General features: G+C 40.3%; 1 protein-coding gene across 4 annotated transcripts in view; it reads left to right on the top strand.

Annotated features, from left to right (window-relative positions):
• The window catches only part of CDON (cell adhesion associated, oncogene regulated), a 120,556-nt gene that overhangs the window by 79,009 nt on the left and 21,685 nt on the right, over positions 1-19,862 (top strand). For all 4 annotated transcript variants that reach the window (XM_060268305.2, XM_035140257.3, XM_060268306.2 and 1 more), the window contains 13 exons: positions 3,649-3,785; positions 4,894-5,166; positions 8,605-8,751; positions 9,026-9,169; positions 9,973-10,260; positions 10,398-10,667; positions 11,367-11,723; positions 12,359-12,651; positions 13,182-13,353; positions 14,187-14,318; positions 16,351-16,557; positions 17,055-17,236; positions 18,323-18,428. In XM_060268305.2, coding sequence (XP_060124288.2) covers positions 3,710-3,785; positions 4,894-5,166; positions 8,605-8,751; positions 9,026-9,169; positions 9,973-10,260; positions 10,398-10,667; positions 11,367-11,723; positions 12,359-12,651; positions 13,182-13,353; positions 14,187-14,318; positions 16,351-16,557; positions 17,055-17,236; positions 18,323-18,428 — 2,647 coding nt within the window. In that variant the 5' untranslated portion in view covers positions 3,649-3,709. The remainder of the gene's footprint in view (positions 1-3,648; positions 3,786-4,893; positions 5,167-8,604; positions 8,752-9,025; positions 9,170-9,972; positions 10,261-10,397; positions 10,668-11,366; positions 11,724-12,358; positions 12,652-13,181; positions 13,354-14,186; positions 14,319-16,350; positions 16,558-17,054; positions 17,237-18,322; positions 18,429-19,862) is intronic.

Raw genomic sequence — 19,862 nt, 5'->3', positions numbered from 1 at the left:
CAACGAGGGAACCGCCAGAAGGCCCTCGGTGCTGGACCTCAGTGTCCGGGCAGAATGATGGAGGTGGAGACGCTCCTTCAGGTATACTGGACTGAGGCAATTTAGGGCTTTAAAGGTCAGCACCAACACTTTCAATTGTGCTTGGAAATGTACTGGGAGCCAATGTAGATCTTTCAAGACCGGTGTTATGTGGTCTTGGCGGCCGCTCCCAGTCACCAGTCTAGCTGCCGCATTCTGGATTAGTTGTAGTTTCTGAGTCACCTTCAAGGGTAGCCCCACGTAGAGCGCATTGCAGTAGTCCAAGCGGGAGATAACTAGAGCATGCACCACTCTTGCTAGACAGTCTGCAGGCAGGTAGGGTCTCAGCCTGCGTACCAGATGGAGCTGATAGACAGCTGCCCTGGACACAGAATTGACCTGCACCTCCATGGACAGCTGTGAGTCCAAAATGACTCCCAGACTGCGCACCTGGTCCTTCAGGGGCACAGTTACCCCATTCAGAACCAGGGAATCCTCCACACCTGCCCGCCTCCTGTCCCCCATGAACAGTACTTCTGTCTTGTCAGGATTCAACCTCAATCTGTTAGCCACCATCCATCCTCCAACCGCCTCCAGGCACTGACACAGGACCTTCACTGCCTTCACTGGTTCTGATTTGAAAGAGAGGTAGAGCTGGGTATCGTCCGCATACTGATGAACACCCAGCCCAAACCCCCTGATGATCTCTCCCAGCGGCTGCATGTAGATGTTAAAAAGCATGGGGGAGAGGACAGAACCCTGAGGCACCCCACAAGTGAGAGCCCAGGGGTCTGAACACTCATCCCCCACCACCACTTTCTGAACACGGCCCAGGAGGAAGGAGCGGAACTACTGTATAACAGTGCCCCCAGCTCCCAACCCCTCTAGACGGTCCAGAAGGATGTTATGGTTGATGGTGTCAAAAGCCGCTGAGAGATCCAGCAGGACTAGGAAACAGCTCTCACCTTTGTCCCTAGCCCGCCGGAGATCATCAACCAGTGCGACCAAGGCAGTTTCAGTCCCATGATGAGGCCTGAACCCTGACTGGAAGGGATCCAAATGGTCCGCTTCTTCCAGGCGTGCCTGGAGTTGTTCAGCAACCACTCACTCAATCACCTTGCCCAAGAATGGTAGATTTGAGACTGGGCGATAGTTGGCCATATTAGCCGCATCTAAAGATGGTTTTTTAAGAAGCAGTTTAATGACCGCCTCTTTCAGCGGGGCTGGGAATACTCCCTCATAGAGGGAAGCATTTACCACCCCGCGGAGCCCATCGCCCAGCCCTTTCCGGCTCGCTTTTATTTATTTATTATTAGGTTAAGAACTTTACTTCAGGATGAGAACAGAAATTGCGCAGCAGCGGCGGGAGACCCCATTAGCTAAAGTGGTACCTCAGGTTAAGAACAGTTTCAGGTTAAGAATGGACCTCCAGTACACAATTGGTTCCGGACGTCTGTACTTAACCTGAAGTGAACTTTCCCATTGAAAGTAATGGAAAGTGGATTAATCCGTTTCCGACGGTCCGTGGAGTACTTAACCTGAAGCATACTTAACCTGAAGCAAACTTTCCCATTGAAAGTAATGGGAAGTGGATTAATCCGTTCCAGACGGGTCCGCGGAGTACTTAAACTGAATGTACTCAAACCGAGGTATACTTAAACCGAGGTATTACTGTATTTCATTGGATGGTTTCTTATGTAAATACAACTGATGTTTTGTAAACCAGGTTTCATTTAATACAACACTGATTTTTAAAAATGAACACAATCCTAAAAAATCAATACATTAAAGGGCATGTGTAGCATAGATATGTATATGGTCCACTGGATGACTTGGAAAAAAATTATATACAAAGCCTATGAAATAATTGGGTAAAGTTGATGATGATGAGTGTAGTTTCAACTACACTCTTTACATAAATAGATGGTAGAAGGATTTGGCAAATAGAGAAAACACTGCTTCTCATCCTCTTAAAGTTCTCTAAATGTTTACTTCTCACATGCTACTCAGGTGGTTCTAGTATTGAATAAATGAAAAATAAACAAATGCACTCTTCTATACAGTTATTTCCATCTGTTCAGCTTGAAATCTAAAGGATCACAAATAAAAATGAACTAAATACCTTGGATTATTTATGTGAGTTTTTCTCTTTGCAGTAAGAAAGTTACCTAGCAAATGGTGATATAAAATGTTGAGTTCCTGCTGGTTGAGTATAGTTTACTTCTACATTGGACATTCTAATCCAGCAATTATATACCTCATTTAATGCAATTTTAAAAACCTTTCCTTACTAGACATGGAAAATAATTGACAGATTTGGTGCTAACAGTACAGTCTAGAATAAGCAAAAACACTACAGGACAGCTGTGTACACACACACACCCTCTACCTTTAGGCATGTTGTTCATCCTAAAATGACTTTCAGGTACACCAGAATTGCATTGCAGTTGGAAACAGCAAAAAGTATGTAACATCTGTTTAAGACAGAGCTGAAAATGTAAATGCAGTGTGTTGAACACATGCAAAGACTGAATTTCCTTAAGCAACTTGGAGGTCTCTTATGGCCTTCTTTGGTAAGGAAAGCAACATAGGGCTCGTCCACACCCTTGCCCCACTCCTTTCCATATGACAGAAAAGAAGTAGGCCTTCCCTCAAACTACCTTCAGTGTATCATTCACACAACACCATCTGTTTGGCTGTACCATATTACATCTTATTCATGCGATCTTTCTGGCTTCAACTTACTGTCTCATCAGAATGCTTCTATTCTGCAGGCATTTGACATACCTGATTAATAAATTTAATGTGGCAAACCCTTGTTTTAGATTACTTTTATCTGCTATGTCAGCCTTTTTAGCTGTTCTTACATTTACTGTATCTGAAAGCTGTCTTGAGTCCCTGTTCAGGAACAACAACAAAGTTGTTGTTGTTGTTGTTTGTTGTTGTAAGCTGTCTTGGGTCCCTGTTGAGGAACAACAACAAAGTTGTTGCTGCTGCTGCTGCTGCTGCTATATTGGTTTGTGGTAGTGGTAGGTTTGATTTTTCCTGTTCTTACCTATTGTGTACTGCCGTTACAACAGCAAATGCATTGGAAGGGCAGGATGTCAACTAGACAAAAGACATCTGAGAGAATTTCCTTTTGTAAAACAGTTATATTTACACACTTGTAAATATTAAAAGATGAAATATTCATACAATATGTAGGAGGGGAGGGGGTTATTGGTTTATTTTATTTTTGTTCATTTTAAAAATGTATTTTGTGTATTTAATTTTGTTTTTTTATGGTGGAACCACCCAAAGATCTAGGGATGTAGTGAGCAGATTGAGTAAATAATAGTGTGGCCGTCCCTGCTCTATCAAAAAGCATTCCTGTTAAGATATGACAGGTGTCCACTATCTGTACTTTCGAGAAACCATTAAAGACATTTTTGTTGTGATAGGCTTATCCAGGTGGATAAATAGGTCTTTACTACAAGTGTTCACTTGTTAGGATTTTAGTATTATTTAAATATATTTGTTTTTGTGTTTTCCACAGTTTTAAATTTTCTTATGTGTAAATCACATTGAGACAGTTAATTAAAAGGCTGTTAATAAATTAATTGTAATAATAACATGCCTATTCTTTTGTAGGCTCTTCAGTGATTCTCATTAATCTGAAGCTCTTTGCCACAACACTTTCTAACTTGGCACTATGCATCCTGACCCTGGACCTTTACAAGAGCTACTTTTTCTTATAGTTACCATTTGCTTCTCAACTACAGCTTCAGGTACGTTCACATTCCTGAACTGTCATATATACCTAATGTTCTCCTCCAGACATTTTGGTGGTTGATCTCTATTGCCATGCCCCTATGTCATGTGCTCCTCACTTGGGCACAGCCTAACCATTTTGTTTTCAGCACCCAGACAATACAATTGGGTGGGAAGGGAGAGGAGCATAATTCAACTTGCATTTGCATGTGTACATATACACTTGTAAATATACTCCATGTCCTGAAATACCTGTGCATATTCCCAGAAAGAGAAAGGTATTGAAGGGCAGGGGAGTACTCATATAGGGTGGATACATCCCATCAAAGACTGCCCACTAATATGGATTCTAAAGAGAGACACAGTATACTTACAAGAAGCAGAAAAAGTGAACCACACATGTGTGGATCTGTTCATATCAATGATACAGATGGATAAATTGGATCAGAAAGACCTTCCTGGATATAAGTACCTGAAGTGTTAATATCTGATAATCAAGCTAAAATATTATACTACTTTCTGTCTTTAAAACTGAGTTTTTAAAAATCAGTCTAAGGATTTAGAATTAAACTCGATGATACCACATATGGTAATCAGAGGTCGTTGTATATTAAATACTGTAGTTTGGCTTCACTGTAATGAAAGCGGTTTCTGCATTGTCAGTCTAGCACTGTACTTGATTTTTAGATTGATAAAAATGCTCATATTGAGCTAAGGTTTAACTTCAAAATAGTTTTCTGTTCCAATCTGTAGTGCTTATGAGTAAAGAATGCACAAATATTGAGGCTGGATATAAATTTAGAAATAGCATGAACTGGTCTGTATTTGTAGGAGAAACAGAAAAAAAATATCTGGGATTCCCCCGCCCCAGTGATGTTGCCTATTGAAAATCCCACCACTATTTTATATTACTTTTATTGTTGTGTTTTCTATATTGTACTTTTATTGTATATTTATTTTGAATCAATACGTATTAATGCTTTTCATTGCTTTGGGGGTCTTTGGGCTAAAATGCAGTACTGTATATAAACTGCAGCATACCAAATGTTTAGTTCACATTTTCATACATAAACTGCTAACAGCTAAAGGAATTGGTTACACTGAGTGTGTGTCTTTCTTTTCTAGACTTGATTCCTCACTTTGTTTCTGAGCCACTTTCTACCATCCAGAAACCTGGTGCAACTGTAAAGCTTCATTGTACTGCTGAGCCCTCTACAGCTCATGTAGCTTGGCTATTCAATGGCGAGACATTACACAAGAAAGTGGAGCAAGTAGACTCACAGCCAGGATACCTTACAATCTTCTCCCTTAGCCCTTCAAATTCTGGTGTATACCAATGCATAGTCAATAACAGCATTGGTGTAATTATCAGCAGGCCTGCAACAGTATCTATTGCCTGTAAGTTATACTTTTATTTATGGTAAAACTGAGCACATTATACCCTTTTATAATGTTTCCTTTTATTTTGCCCATTTTTTTGTTTGCCACATCCATGAATTTTTAACATCTGGGAGGAATTTATGTGTTTTTAAACATGCCTTTTTTGGGACAAAAGGGTGACCTCTGTGTTAGAAGCACATAGTAAAACAAATTACTTACTTTGTGTTTTTCTCTTGAAGTTAACTGCATAATATAGAAAGAAACTATTAATAATTTCTTCCAGTAAAAATCAGTCCTCATATTGCAATTTATAAACATGTTCTGGAAAGGGAGTTTGTGCTAAATGAAGAAATCTTTATCTGAAGCCCTATCCAAACCATACCTGCCAAGTTCCGGACGTAAAGATCCGGGATCGGCAGCGCGCGCATGACCGGAAGTTGCGTGACGCAACTTCTGGTGGCGCTTCGCCCTTCTATGGGCACCAGAAAATGGCGGCGCCAGCGCCGGAAGTCGCTTCCACGCATGACCGGAAACACGTAAAAGCGACTTCCGGCGCCGGCGCCGCCATTTTCTGATGCCCATAGAAGGGCAAAGCGCAACCGGAAGTCGCGTCACGCAACTTCCGGTCATGCGCGGAAGCGACTTCCGGCGCCGGCGCCGCCATTTTCTGGTGCCCATAGAAGGGCAAAGCGGCACCAGAAAAATGGCCGCCGGGCCGAAGCCGATTTAAGGGACAATACCAGGATTTTAACCTAAACGGGAGACCGCCGGGAAACGGTAAGAAAAAAGGGGTTTTCCCGGCGGATACGGGATACTTGGCAGCTATGATCCAAACACCCCCTAGTTTTTAGGTAGATGGTGCAAGTTTGATCAGTTTTACCTGAATTGAAAGGGGAGGGGAACAACACCTTGTAAATTCCGTGGGAATTGCCATAATTTACATTGTAAACCATAATAAACTGTAAAAAAATTAGATTTGCATATACAATCTTAAATAAAAGTTAAAAGGCCTCAACAAAATCATCCCATGCTCATATTTGTCTTTTGAAAACCTATCCCCCTCTTGTTTTCAAAAGTATTTCCAACTTGAGGGTGTTTTGGCTTTTGGGGATCAGAAGTAAGATGCTTGAAATGTCTTGTAAGCCTGGGTTAAAGAATCTCATTTATAAAGATGCTGTGCGTATGAAGCATACCCCAAATACCCATAAGAGAAAAGTTTCTCATAATTGAGACGGGTAAGTATATTTGTAGAGTATTGACCCGTAGCAGGATTCCCTTGAGAACTTAAAAAGGTCAGTTAGCACTGACAAACTCTACTGGTTGCAATAAGTTGTGAATATATCTAAGTGTACTGTACCACTTGTAGGTGAAAATGGAAATGGTGGAGCTACTGGTAGGTGAATTGGCATTTAAGTGAACTAGCAGATCTGTAACTTAAGCTGAGAATTGTACAAAACAGTGGCCCACTTCACACGTCACATTAAACCATAGTTTAATGTTAAACCATTAAACCATACCCCAGTCTTATTCAACATCTTTATCAATGACTTGGATGATGGGCTTGAGGGCATCCTGATCAAGTATGCAGATGACACCAAATTGGGAGGGGTAGCTAATACCCCAGAGGACAGGATCACGCTACAAAATGACCTTAACAGATTAGAGAACTGGGCCAAAGCAAACAAGATGAATTTTAACAGGGAGAAATGTAAAGTACTACACTTGGGCAAAAAAAAATGAAAGGCACAAATACAGGATGGGTGACACCTGGCTGTACATGTGAAAAGATCTAGGAGTCTTGGTAGACCACAAACTTGACATGAGTCAACAGTGTGATGCAGCAGCTAAAAAAGCCAATGCAATTCTGGGCTGCATCAATAGGAGTATAGCATCTAGATCAAGGGAAGTAATAGTACCACTGCATTCTGCTCTGGTCAGACCTCACCTGGAGTACTGTGTCCAGTTCTGGGCACCACAGTTCAAGAAGGATACTGACAAGCTGGAACGTGTCCAGAGGAGGGCAGCCAAAATGGTCAAAGGCCTGGAAACGATGTCTTATGGGGAACAGTTTAGGGAGCTGGGTATATTTAGCCTGGAGAAGAGGAGGTTAAGGGGTGATATGATAGCCATGTTCAAATATATAAAAGGATGTCATATAGAAGAGGGTGAAAGGTCATTTTCTGCTGCTCCAGAGAAGCGGACATGGAGCAATGGATTCAAACTACAAGAAAGAAGATTCCACCTAAACATTAGGAAGAACTTCCTGACAGTAAGAGCTGTTCGGCAGTGGAATTTGCTACCAAGGAGTGTGGTGGACTCTCCTTCTTTGGAGATCTTTAAGCAGAGGCTTGACGGCCATATGCCAGGAATGCTTTGATGGTGTTTCCTGCTTGGCAGGGGGTTGGACTGGATGGCCCTTGTGGTCTCTTCCAACTCTATGATTCTAAAAGAAGCCAGTGTGGAGCAGCATGTTCATGCATGCTGCTGAAGTCATGGGCACTTCATTTCTTCCTTGCCACTGCATGTCATGTTGTTCAACCCCAGTTTTTTTTCTACAAAGGAGCAAGATGTGGAAGCCAAAGTTTGTTTGGAGAGAAACAAACCAGAAGAGTGGGTTCAGATAACATGACATAACCAGATCATGGCTTATTTCCCAACAGTACAGCAGGAGCAGGGGAGGAAGAAGACACCTGTACTCTCAGCAGTATGAACCAGCAACTGCTCATTCAAACTCAGTTATAATTTGTGTTAACAATGGTTTAATGTGCTGTGCAAACCTAGCCAATGAAAACTGGCATGGCAATACTGTACAACAGCACTATATTCCACACATTGTCAAATTGCTATTCTGCTATTCCAATTATCTTCCATTGCAGGAACAAAATGTACTCTGTTCTTGTTACATGCCCTTTCTTTTGCATCTGATTTTATAACAGTATCCCACTAGTTCTTGCATGTTAGCCTTTCCTTTTAGCCTTATTGCAATATAACTGAAAGTTTTTTTAATGATACGTTGAATGAATTCCTCCTCCCTTTCATTTATTATTGAAATTCTCTGATTTCCCATATAGCATTGTTCAGGTCGAAAAGGTTAGAAGAATTTTTAGATGGTGCTCTTCAGGAGACAGTCAATACAGTAACAATGGAGATTCAGACTTAGGTATGGTATATTCATCCCCTGCACATACGTGTGCGCACACACGCAGAGCTTGTAGAAAATAAACTTCAAACTGGGCTGTATGCTGGAACTTTAATTTCTGTGCTTAGTAAAGTTGGAGGGGAAGGACACACATGAACTTAAGACTTTCCTTCATTGTTACTTCATTGACATTCTCTCCTGAGAAATATCCTCTGATCAGGACTTGAGCACCCCATTTTTATTAAACCCAAAACTTTGGAAGTAGATCCTGCTGTATTTTCTGAACTTTTAAAGAAAAAAACTACATTTTCTTCTAGATCTTGATGATTTTGAGACCTTAGTGAGGAACACAATTGTTGTGGAAGAAGGGAATACTGCTTTAATCAGTTGCAAGCCACCAAAAAGTAGTCCAGAGGCACATATTCGTTTCCGTGTACGAGGGAAATGGCTGGAACAATCAACAGGTGAGACTCTGTGTAATAAAAAGATATAAATGGCTGCAATCCAGTGCACCCTTACCAAGGAATAAGTCCCATGGAATTCCATAGAACTTGTGGGTGTGGGATATATATATGGGTTTCACTTTCTGTCTGTTTCCTGACCATTAGGAATTGCTACAGTAATTTGAGCTTTGGTCATTACATTATCTTTCTGTTTCAGTAAACACTGATTAATCTGCACACGAGTAGAAAATCAGTCCATAGCAACTTAATTAATAATAACCCGCTTTTATCCTAGAAAACTACCTAATTCTCCCATCTGGAAATCTGCAAATTTTGAATGTATCTTCAGATGACAAAGGAGTCTATAAGTGTGCAGCATATAACCCAGTCACTGATGATCTTAAACATGAACCCAATGGACATAAGCTCATAATCAGCAGTGAGTATTGAATGTGATAGGACTAAAATTGTTCCATGAAATCATAGGGCATAAACCACCAAGGACTACCCCTGCAAGTTCCCTTTATCTCATTCCTTGCAGTTTAAAGAAAGCCCTGTCAAAGTAGCAGGTACTATGCACACAATGCATAACCAGTTTTCCTTAACCATGGTTAAGCATTGAATCTAAATACCTAAATATTATTATGGATGTGAAAACATAATTTGGAGTGTGTTTGTAAATTATAGTTAGTATTAACCTTTTTAAAGAGTTGCATCTGTGTCAAGCAGACCATTGCAAAGGTCCACAGCTCAGTGGCAGAGCATATGCTTTGCATGAAAAAGTCCCCATGTTCAATTTCTGGCCTCTCTAGGTAGGACCAAGAAATGCCCCCACACCTTGAAACGCTGAAGAGCTGCTGCCAGACATGATAAGCAATACTGAGCTAGATAAACCAATGGTCTGGCTTCGTGTAAGGTAGATTCTTATGGTTAAAGCAGTTTGCAAGCAGAGAAATGAACAAAGAAGGAAAAGTGATAAGCAGATCTTACTAATGTGTACTACTTAAGGTGTAGCTTGGCTATGCATGGCAAATGTTTGGAAATTTAACCAGGCTGAAGGGAACAAACTGCAATCAAATGTTACAACATCTTCACTCAGCCTAGGGTCAACAGTGGGTGGTTATGTTGGCATGTTTATAAAATGGTATAGAAACATAATGCCTTGATGGGAATGTAGGAACCCAGAGAGTCTTGAATACCCAATTGAAAAGAACTCATGTATCCTTTCCTCTTAATTTCTAGGCTCTTCCTCAGGCAACTTTCACATTGTTCATCCCGCCACTTCTCAGACTTTGGCAGTGCCTAAGCACAGTCCTTTGATGTTGGAATGTGTTGTTAGTGGGCTGTCTGTTTCTTATGTCCATTGGTATAAGGATGACCAAGATGTACTCACTAAAGGCAGGTGGAGAATGCTTCACTCTCATCTTATGATAGACTCGATTAATACATCAGATGCTGGAAATTACTCCTGTGTGGTGGATAACAAGTCCGGAGTTGTGAAACATGTAAACTACAGTATAAACGTACTTGGTAAGATATACAGTGGCAAAATGCTTGATTGGCGAGTTTTTTTTGAAGCAAGAAATTTATGGTCCATGAGACATGCTATTGTGAAATTAACAGAATGAAAGCAGCATATCATATGTACATTTTCCTTTCCATTCTAGAATCACCATCAATTTCAAAAGGATTGCAAGATCAGTTAGTGCCCCTGGGTAAAAATATACATCTTTCCTGTGAAATACATGGAAACCCGACACCTAACCTCACCTGGTACCATAATGCAGCTCCTGTCCATCTTTCTTCACGGCACTTACCTTCAGGAAACAAGCTGAGAATTAATGGTTTCACCAGAGAAGATTCAGGGTTGTATCAGTGTTTAGTCAACAATGGCATTGGATTTGTGCAGTCTACTGGAAGACTTCATTCCCAAGGAGGTAAAAATAATAATTCACATCACACACCTTTCTGTTTATAAACTTCTGCTTTTCTTTTTGACATCTTTCAGTCTAACATGAAAATAGCCCGTTGCTTCCTGGGATTATTCGCCTAAATTGTTCTGATCAAGTTATGCTTTAAAATGGTAGACCTCATTTCTTGTGTTACAAAGTAGACTGTAATCCACTGACCAAATACTAGCCAATTTTTGATAGGCCACCTAGTGTGTGAGCTATGAAATCGTGACAGACTTAAATTTATTTGCCTCTTAGTTTTGATGGTGTTGAGAGTGTTGCCAATAGTTTTGATGATGTTGCCAATTGAAACTAAATTCCAGCTGTAAACTTATATACTGTATGCAGATTCTCAAATAATAGAACTCTAATAATACTTCTTGCTGATGTTTCAGTTTAGGGAGCATATTTGAAAGCTTTCAGTTTCTTTCTCTTCAGAATATTAAATCTTCTTTTTACTAGAGTAGTTAACAATCACAGCACCTGCATGAGTGGGTTCTGATGTGTTTGTGGCTCAAAGCAGTCTACTTAGCCTTTTTGTGCTATATATTATTTTGATAGACTCGATCTTTTTGTGCATATATTACCCCCTGCCCCCCTTTATGACTGTGCAGGCTTCGGGATATGCAAGAACAGTATTTTATTATAATATGAGTTTGTATCTTATATTTATATTTTTAATAGACAGAGGCTTCAAGCCAACTATAACCTCGCTGCCAGCAAACAGCAGAGTAGCAGAAGGTGACACAGTCACGCTGTCCTGCAATGCCACTGGGTTGCCTCCGCCTGTAATCCGTTGGTACAACAGTCATGGGCTGATTACCAGCCATCCTTCACAGGTGCTTTATTCAAAATCACGGAAGTCATCCTCCCAAGCAAGAACTGGCAACTCCATTTCAGACAGAACCTACTTCATCATGTCTCGCAGTGGATCAAGCTCCTTATATGTTCAGCCTGTTACATCAGAGCATGCTGGGAAATATACCTGTGAAGCAATTAATGAATATGGGACTGCTCGTTCCGAAGCTTTCCTTACCGTTGGTAAGTGGCATCCAAGTTGCTGCTCCAATAGTGTGCAGATATTTTGGCTGAAGTACTGTCAGGATAACTTTTTTTTAAAAAAATGGATTTGGGCAAATCATACGTCTAATGGATGGTCAGGAGCCTCTGCCTGTTGCTGCCCATACATATTCTGCAACTTATCATTGTTTCTGGCCCAGCAAACCCATGATGGAAACCAGGGTTCTTGACTTAACAGTTGTGGTTGGTTTGGTGGAAATAAACAGTGACTGTTAGTTCACACATAATGCTAAGCCAGGGCTGTGGTTTGTTTCCTCCTGGCGTGGAAAACACAGGAGCAGGGAAGGGGCAAAGTAAGGTGTGACTAACTTGTGCCAGCTTGTTCACGTTAAATCTGAGTTTTATATTTAACTATACTTTTGTCTGATGTGCAAACTGGCTCACTGTGCCACAAGAATGTGTCTTTCATTTTTGTTAGTAAATATCAAAAAGCAAAGAAATATTTTGTGGTATATAGGCCAGGGGTAGCCAAAATGATGCCTTCTCTCAAGTAGACCCCATTGCCCTTATAAGAGAATAAGGGAAGCGTACATGGAGAGTTCCAGTGCCTCTTTTTCTAGCACTGCATATCTCTAACCTTCATCTTCCTTCTGTAGATTCTTATGAAACTAGTACAAAAGCAGAAGAAATTGCTCCTGTGGAAATTGCCCAGAGTGATGAAGGAGATGGAGATTATGATTCAGATACAGGCCTTCAAAGTTCATCTCCAACAGAGATTCTTACTGAAGAAGTTGCTACAGAAAAAACATCCAGTGGCATTTCTCCACCAGAAGCTCCAATCATTCTCAGTCCTCCACAGACTCTTAAACCAGATCAGTACAATCTGGTATGGCGCCCTGGAAAAGATGGTGGCCAGCCAATTAATGCCTATTTTGTGAAATACCGCAAGGTACTTATTCAAATTGCATTATATTTGATAAACTTTGCACATCATTTTTAGTAACAAACAAGGTTTATGTTAAACAAACACACACACACACACGGTACAAAACTCTGATATTAGATGATAATATTAGGCCAAAGAGAGATACATCCTTCTGGATATGTAGGTAGCTATTTAGGAATGAAGATGTTTCAGGTTCTTTTGCTACTGGCAACATGAAATAGAGCCTTGGGAGTTTCCAATTTAACCTCCCAATTTAAATACTGCCCAGAAGCTTGGGGAGAAAACCAGAAACCCTAGCAAGATTAGGAAACTCCATGTCCCAGTGCATTCATCTCTGCTCCTAAAGCTTGCTCTAAGCTTTTCAGGAAAAGTCATTAAGAAAACTCTTTCACATCAGTTACTTGTTTTCACTTTCTTATAGTGAAATAACTGAGGTTTTAGCTTATATTTAGACTTGCCTTTCCTGTATTTAACTGCAGCAGATTCAGATAGGGGTTTACTTGCTCTTAGCCTCTTGTGATTCCTTTTTGCAGTTGGATGATAATGTCAGTGTTACCAACTGGAATACAGTTCGTGTCCCTGGAAGCGAAAATGAACTTTCTCTCTCAGAACTGGAACCTTCCAGTCTCTATGAAGTCTTGATGGTAGCCAGAAACGTGGCCGGTGAAGGCCAGCCTTCCATGCTTACTTTCCGTACTAGCAAAGGTAAGTAAGCGTTTACTCAAAATACATTGCAGTTGATAGGGTTTTCTCTAAAGTTCCCTATGGAGACCTATAATACCCATAAAAAGCCAAAGATAGTGACTATAGTTTCATTGAAACTCCACGCCCAGTACTTGTTCTGAACCAGGACTCAGGAACTGAAGATAGATCTGCAGTCTGAATAGAACCCTGAGATTCTGTGAGTGAACTTCTGTTCACAGAACAAATGTCAGATATAAGGGGAGGAAGGTCATTTTTGCAAATTTCTCCTCTCCTCTTTAGCCCCTGAGAAAATTTACCAGAGTAAATTTTCTCTGGGGCTAAAGAGGAGAGGAGAAATTTGCAAAAATCTACTAGTGGGGTCCCTTGGGAACAGTATTGAAAGTTGTGTGGCTGGCTGGCTACAGGAATGAAGGCAGATTAGCAAAATCACCTTTCTTGCATTATTGGGAGGCTGTGCTCTTTCATACATAGAAGGGCATTTAGGATCTCTTCACAATGAGAATACCCTTTCCTTGGGAACTTCTCAAAGTTCCATTGAAACGGACTTGCAGATTGGGGCTGCCCTTCTATAGCAAAGGCTAAACTGATGTACCATCAATAGCATAATATATTCAGTTTTATTGGGATTTCTGTAGTGTAAATATCATTTAGTTTCAATAGTATTGCTGCCTGTTTCCATGGGGAAGAAAGCTGTTCTCAAATGGCATGAAAAATTGTGTAGGATGTGTGTGATTATAAACCTTTTCTGCTTGGTTCGAAACATCCCATAGGAAAGGATATTGACTGACTAGCAAGGTTTCTTCCACTCACTGAGCACATAATCTCTCTTTTAGAAAGAACCTCCTCCTCAAAAAATACACAGGCTCCCTCTCAACCAGTTGGTATTCCTAAGCACTCTGTCATTCAAGAAGGGGCAACCAACAATTTTGGAGTGGTCCTTCCAGATTCATCCCGACATAGTGGAGGTAGGTGTTAACATTTAGATTTTTCTCTGTGGATTTTATACTGCAGCATACATTATGTTTTGGTGTGTGTGTGTGTGTGTGTGTGTGTGTGGAAGGAAACCCTCCTGAATGTTCTCTGGCTGTTCATCTGATTTTCAGGTCATTTATGTGTAAGTGTTCAATTTGTGATGCTTCTGGTTGAATGACAGTACAGCAACTTAAAAGAACACTGACTGAGCACTAAACTGTTTGTAGAATTGGGAAGGCCCCGTAGGTCATTGCAGAATGCATGCTTTGCATGAAGAGGATCCAAATTCAATCCCTGGCATCTTCAGTTAAACAAAAATCTGGTAGCATATTATGAGAACCTGAAAAATTGTCACTGCTCAGTGTGGGCAGTACTGGGCTAGATGTGCAATAGTCTGACATGGTATACGGCAGCTTCTACATCCAGTTAAAGATCTTGGGTGGCAGTGCTGGGTAAGACCTCTGCTTTTGGGAGAGTGCTTCCAGTCAGAGTAGATTGCAGTGGGCTAGATTGGGGTAGAGAACCTCTGGTCTGTGGAGCTTCACCAAACCACATCCACTTGCCCCAAACCTGACATCATATGTGATGTGAGGTGCCAGGCAGATAGAGATGTGACTGAATGCTGCAGCTGGAAAGCAATATTTAATCTGCCAATTAGTCGACCCCCACCTTGTGGGCCAACTTTGACAGAGTATACACATTATAATGTCACCAGACGATTGACAGTGGTCCTCACGATTCATCAGAGTTTGTCCAAGAATGAACTCTCTGTGCATCAGCTGAGGTGTGGGGAGCCTAATCCTACTTGATTCAGGAACTTGATTCCCAGGGGGAACTCTCTGGTGCATCCAAACCTTCCAGAAAGTAGGACTCCTCACTCATTAAATTATTTATTTACCCTCCTGATTTCCTATATGATTTGTTGTGTAATGAAGAGGGTTCCAGTGTATAATCAAAATGTATTATTTGTGATGGTCTTTGGGTTGCATGTTGAGATGGTAGGATTAATGGAATTTATAATTAGTCAGAGATGTCCTACTCATTGACTTAAAAACGAGTCCAATGTATGTTCCACCACTTTCATCAAGTTGCTAAATTTCACAGAATATTTCAACGTTTCATAGTTAAATTGATGTGAAACAACATAGTCAAGTGTCAGCGCTTGCATGTGTTGTCTGTCCTGTGTGGTAAAAGATGACAAGCTGGAAAATAGCCTTAAGGATATATAACCTTTTCATGGTTAAACTATGTATCTTCCTCTTCCAAATTATATCTCATTTCTCTATGCTGTACTCTATGTAGTTTAAGTGTATGAACCAATAAAGTAAAGACTGAAGGATATGTCTGCCAGAATGGTTATAATCACACTTACTAACACCACCTCTCTCCATTCTTTCTGTTCCCACTGCTGTCTAACTTCAAGTGAGTTCAGTAAGTATTAATATAATCTGCATGGTTTTGAATGCTAGCTAACTTGTTTTTATGAGGTCTTAAAGCTTCTTGATACTTATGAAAGCTTTATTCTTATACTGTATCTAGGAATTTCAGTTTAGATTGTAGGCTTTCTGTTCTGCAAATGGTTAGGTTTCTGTGCAATATGTTCATTTCAGTTCGGTACCAAGTAGTAGTGACACAGCAACAGCAGATCACCCTGTCTCTTTCTGTGGTTGTGAATTAAGCTATGCAATTTTCTTGGTTTCTGATGATGTGCTAATACTTCAGGACTGGTGTGTGCTGACATAATACAGTGTTTTTGCATTACGTAGGATATATACAATAGACTACATTGCCAAACTAGCTATTTTTTTCTCCTAAGAAGCTCTAATTATCTCCATATTTGAAAACTGAAATGATCTCCCATGTTTGCATTTAAGAAAAGATTTTCTGGGCTTAAGACTGCTGCGCATTTGAGTATGTTCTTTCTCACTTGACTGAAACACATTATTAAATAAAATCTAGGTATAGAAATCAAGTACTTCTAACTATTCTAAATCTTTATGAAGCCTTCTCAATTCTCTATTTCAGTACCTGAGGCACCAGATCGACCTACTATTTCCACGGCATCAGAGACTTCTGTTTATGTCACTTGGATCCCACGTGCAAATGGTGGATCACCCATCACTGCCTTTAAAGTAGAATATAAACGCATGAACAGGAACAGTGAGTGGCTGGTTGCAGCTGATAACATCTCCCCTTCCAAACTTTCGGTGGAAGTTGGCAGTTTGGATCCAGGTATTAATATGCTTTTTTTTTTGTTCAAGAGAGATCACGATCAGTATTATGCGTTTCTGCATTTGCGCTGTAGCCAAGTTAAGATCCTGTTAAACTATAAGATGCTGCTTTTAATGCCACCAATGCTGTATAAGATTCAGGGAAATTATCAGTCCTTGTGTCTTAACTATCACAAACTTCTTTTTAGTCAAGCATCTGAACAGCATTTTCATAATCGGCATGAGAATAAGTCACTGACCAGCTTTTACTTTCCTAACTTGGTATAGAGAGCAGGCATGTGCTCACAACTTGCCATATCTTTCCTGGTGGAAAATAACATCCAGTATTTGGCTAGATTGGATCTTTCTATCAGAAAGGGATGTCCAGCATAATAAGTGAGAAAAGTAGTATAGGATAACCTTACAACAAGAGCCATTTGGATCTTTCTGTTCTATGTTTCTAGAATGCTGGGTTTTATCTTATCTAATGTTCAATTCTCTTTTTTTGCCATATGAAAGGAGCTGCATATAAGTTTCGTGTGATTGCTATTAATAACTACGGGGAGAGCCCACGAAGTTCTGCCTCTCGGCCTTATCAGGTAGCTGGCTTTACCAATCGGTTTTCCAACCGACCCGTCGCAGGACCTCACATTGCTTATACTGAGGCAGTCAGCGACACTCAGATCATGTTAAAGTGGACTGTAAGTATCAATTTACTGTCATTCTCTGGGAGGAATGCTTTATGTTGCAGGAAAGATATGTGCAGCATGAAAAAATTGATTTTGCTTGTATCGCGCGTTAGATCAAATGTCGGTTCTGTACAGCAACAAATCAATGCATTATACTAAACTGACCTTTTGGGAACCAAAAGCTGTATATGAAAAGCAGTGAGCACTTGAAATGCACAGTATAAATGCTGAGTATGTGCAGTCAGTATTAGCAACCAGCATTGCACTCAGGAAAATGCCTTGGTGAACATGTACTCTTAAAAACTTGCATCAAAACATAATATAGATAGTGCCTACTGTAGCTCTGTAAGGAGGCTCTTCCACATAGTAGGTGCTACCGTCACAACAGCCGTTTTCCTAGTGGGCTGGCGGCTGGAAGGATGCATAAGAGGGCTCAACTTCTGATCTCATTGCATGGACAGGTCTATATGGGAGAAAGCATTCCTTTGTGTAACCCAGTTCCAAGTTGTTTAAGGTTTTATAAATTTCAGTAGACCCTTAAACTTTGGTTAATAGCAAATTGAAAGCCAGTGCAGTTTTTTTCAAGTGGGATGTTACATGCCCACAGTATGGTGCTCCACTGAGCAACCAAGTTACCACATTGTATACCAGCTGCAACTTTTGAAACAGTCTTCAGAGCAGCCCCACATTGGATACATTCTATTACTGCAATCTCAAAATTTCCAAGGCATGGGTCACTGGCTTAGGCTGTGCCTTTCTAAGAACAGTCATAGCTGACATACCAGCCAGAGCTATAAAAAGGCATTCATGGCCATGGAGCCTACTTGAGTCGCCAGTGACAGTGATAGATCCAGGTATACCCCAGACTAGATACCTATTCCTTCAGACAAATGCAGCCCCATCCCAAACATGCAACTCTCCTGTTTCCCAGAACCAGGAGCCCCTTACCCACAGGGCCTCAACTTTAGTTTATTGATCCTCATCCAGCCCACTACTGCATCCGGGCACTGATCCGGGACCTAAACAGCTACACCTGATTCAAATATTACAAAGAAATGGAGTTTTGGAATTTCAGTTGTTTTAATATTTCTTTTCTAGTATATCACTTCGAGCAACAACAACACACCCATCCAAGGATTTTATATTTATTACCGGCCAACAGATAGTGACAATGATAGTGATTACAAGAGGGATGTTGTGGAAGGTAAGATACGTTACTCTGATTATGCAAGGAATTGCTCCAATTACAGTTCTTCTTATTCCCTCTCCAAAGCACCAACCCAAATGCTGTTCTAATGTAAAGAAAACATAACAAAGACATCACAAAAAAGACATCACCTAAATAGACAACTCTCTACTATAGACTAAGGGACTGCTCTTTGTAACATTCAAGAAAGCCAAAGTGCAATGCTGGGCGGAGGGTGAGAACCCTTTCTGATTCCTGTGAACTAGAGTTGAGGCACTAGAATAAACATGTTTTCATTCAGTGTCTTGTACCAGGTGGTCAGTAGCTTCTCTGCTAGAGGAACTTTCACTAGTACACTCCAGAATTGCATTTGCTTCTGTTGCAACCACACCAAACTTATGTTTAATAGTTGTTTGTAACAAACATCTCTTCCTCCCTGTGTCACTGACAGATCTTGAACCCTTGTCACAGAAATTGCAGCGGGACTATATTTGTGGAGTATTAGTTATCATAATAAATTTCATGATGATCCATAAATCTCCTTATGGTCTAACAGGATTGTGTGGAAGCTGTTCATGTGAAGGAACGATCCTTCACTTTTTGAATTCAGCGACCCATTACAATAAAGATGCCATTTTGTTAAAGTTTAGGTTACAAATTTGAGATAAGCTACAAAATTTTCTATACTGCAATTGTTCCTTTATTCAGTTCAAGTGTTAAATATCTTAACATGTGCTTGAAGCTGGAAAAGAACTGCTCAGATTTATTCTCATAACACTAATATATAAGCAGCTGATTTTATTGGATGGATTTTGGTCCATTTGTAGGTCTTAATTTTATGAGCTGTACAGTGGGAAAGTATATAAACCAAATTACATTCATTTCGCAAGAACAGGCATTGGGTTGAGCACTGACAATACAGAATTCCCCTGATAACACCTGTTAGCGCATCTATGAGCTCTTAAAATTATTTTATGTAAGATTAAACCTGTTCTCAAATGCCTATGTAACGAGTGTAGTTAACTGAGAGGTTAAGCTATTACCTTGGAAGAAGTTCAGTGTTTCACTTGTAGCCTTTCTGGTACACAGAATCTGTGTTTATAAATGTTTAAGTGAGCTCCGCTGTGCTGCGAAATTGCTTGTTCCTGATTTTCAGGTTTATGCATTCTGAAATCTTAGTGGAAGCCTGAAACCACTAGCAGCTGCTCTGCTGTGCCAAAGCTTGAACAGAAATTTGCACAGTGGTAGAAATGTTATACATCAAACTCTTCTTTACTACATTATATAGCCACAACTACTTATTGATTTTAATATTCAAATTAGCCTCAGTTATGTAGGAAAATATAGAGAGAGGAATCTCTTCTGCATGCCTTTTGGATCACTGAAGCTGCATTGTATTTTCTTTTTTCTTTTTTGTACCTTTCATAAGTTAATTTCGACACATGATTTTCA

Source organism: Zootoca vivipara, chromosome 14 (assembly GCF_965207765.1).
Source record: "Zootoca vivipara chromosome 14, rZooViv2.hap1.1, whole genome shotgun sequence".
NCBI lineage: Eukaryota > Metazoa > Chordata > Lepidosauria > Squamata > Lacertidae > Zootoca > Zootoca vivipara.
Note: the sequence above shows the minus strand (reverse complement) of the source record. Positions and strands in the feature narration are given on the sequence as shown.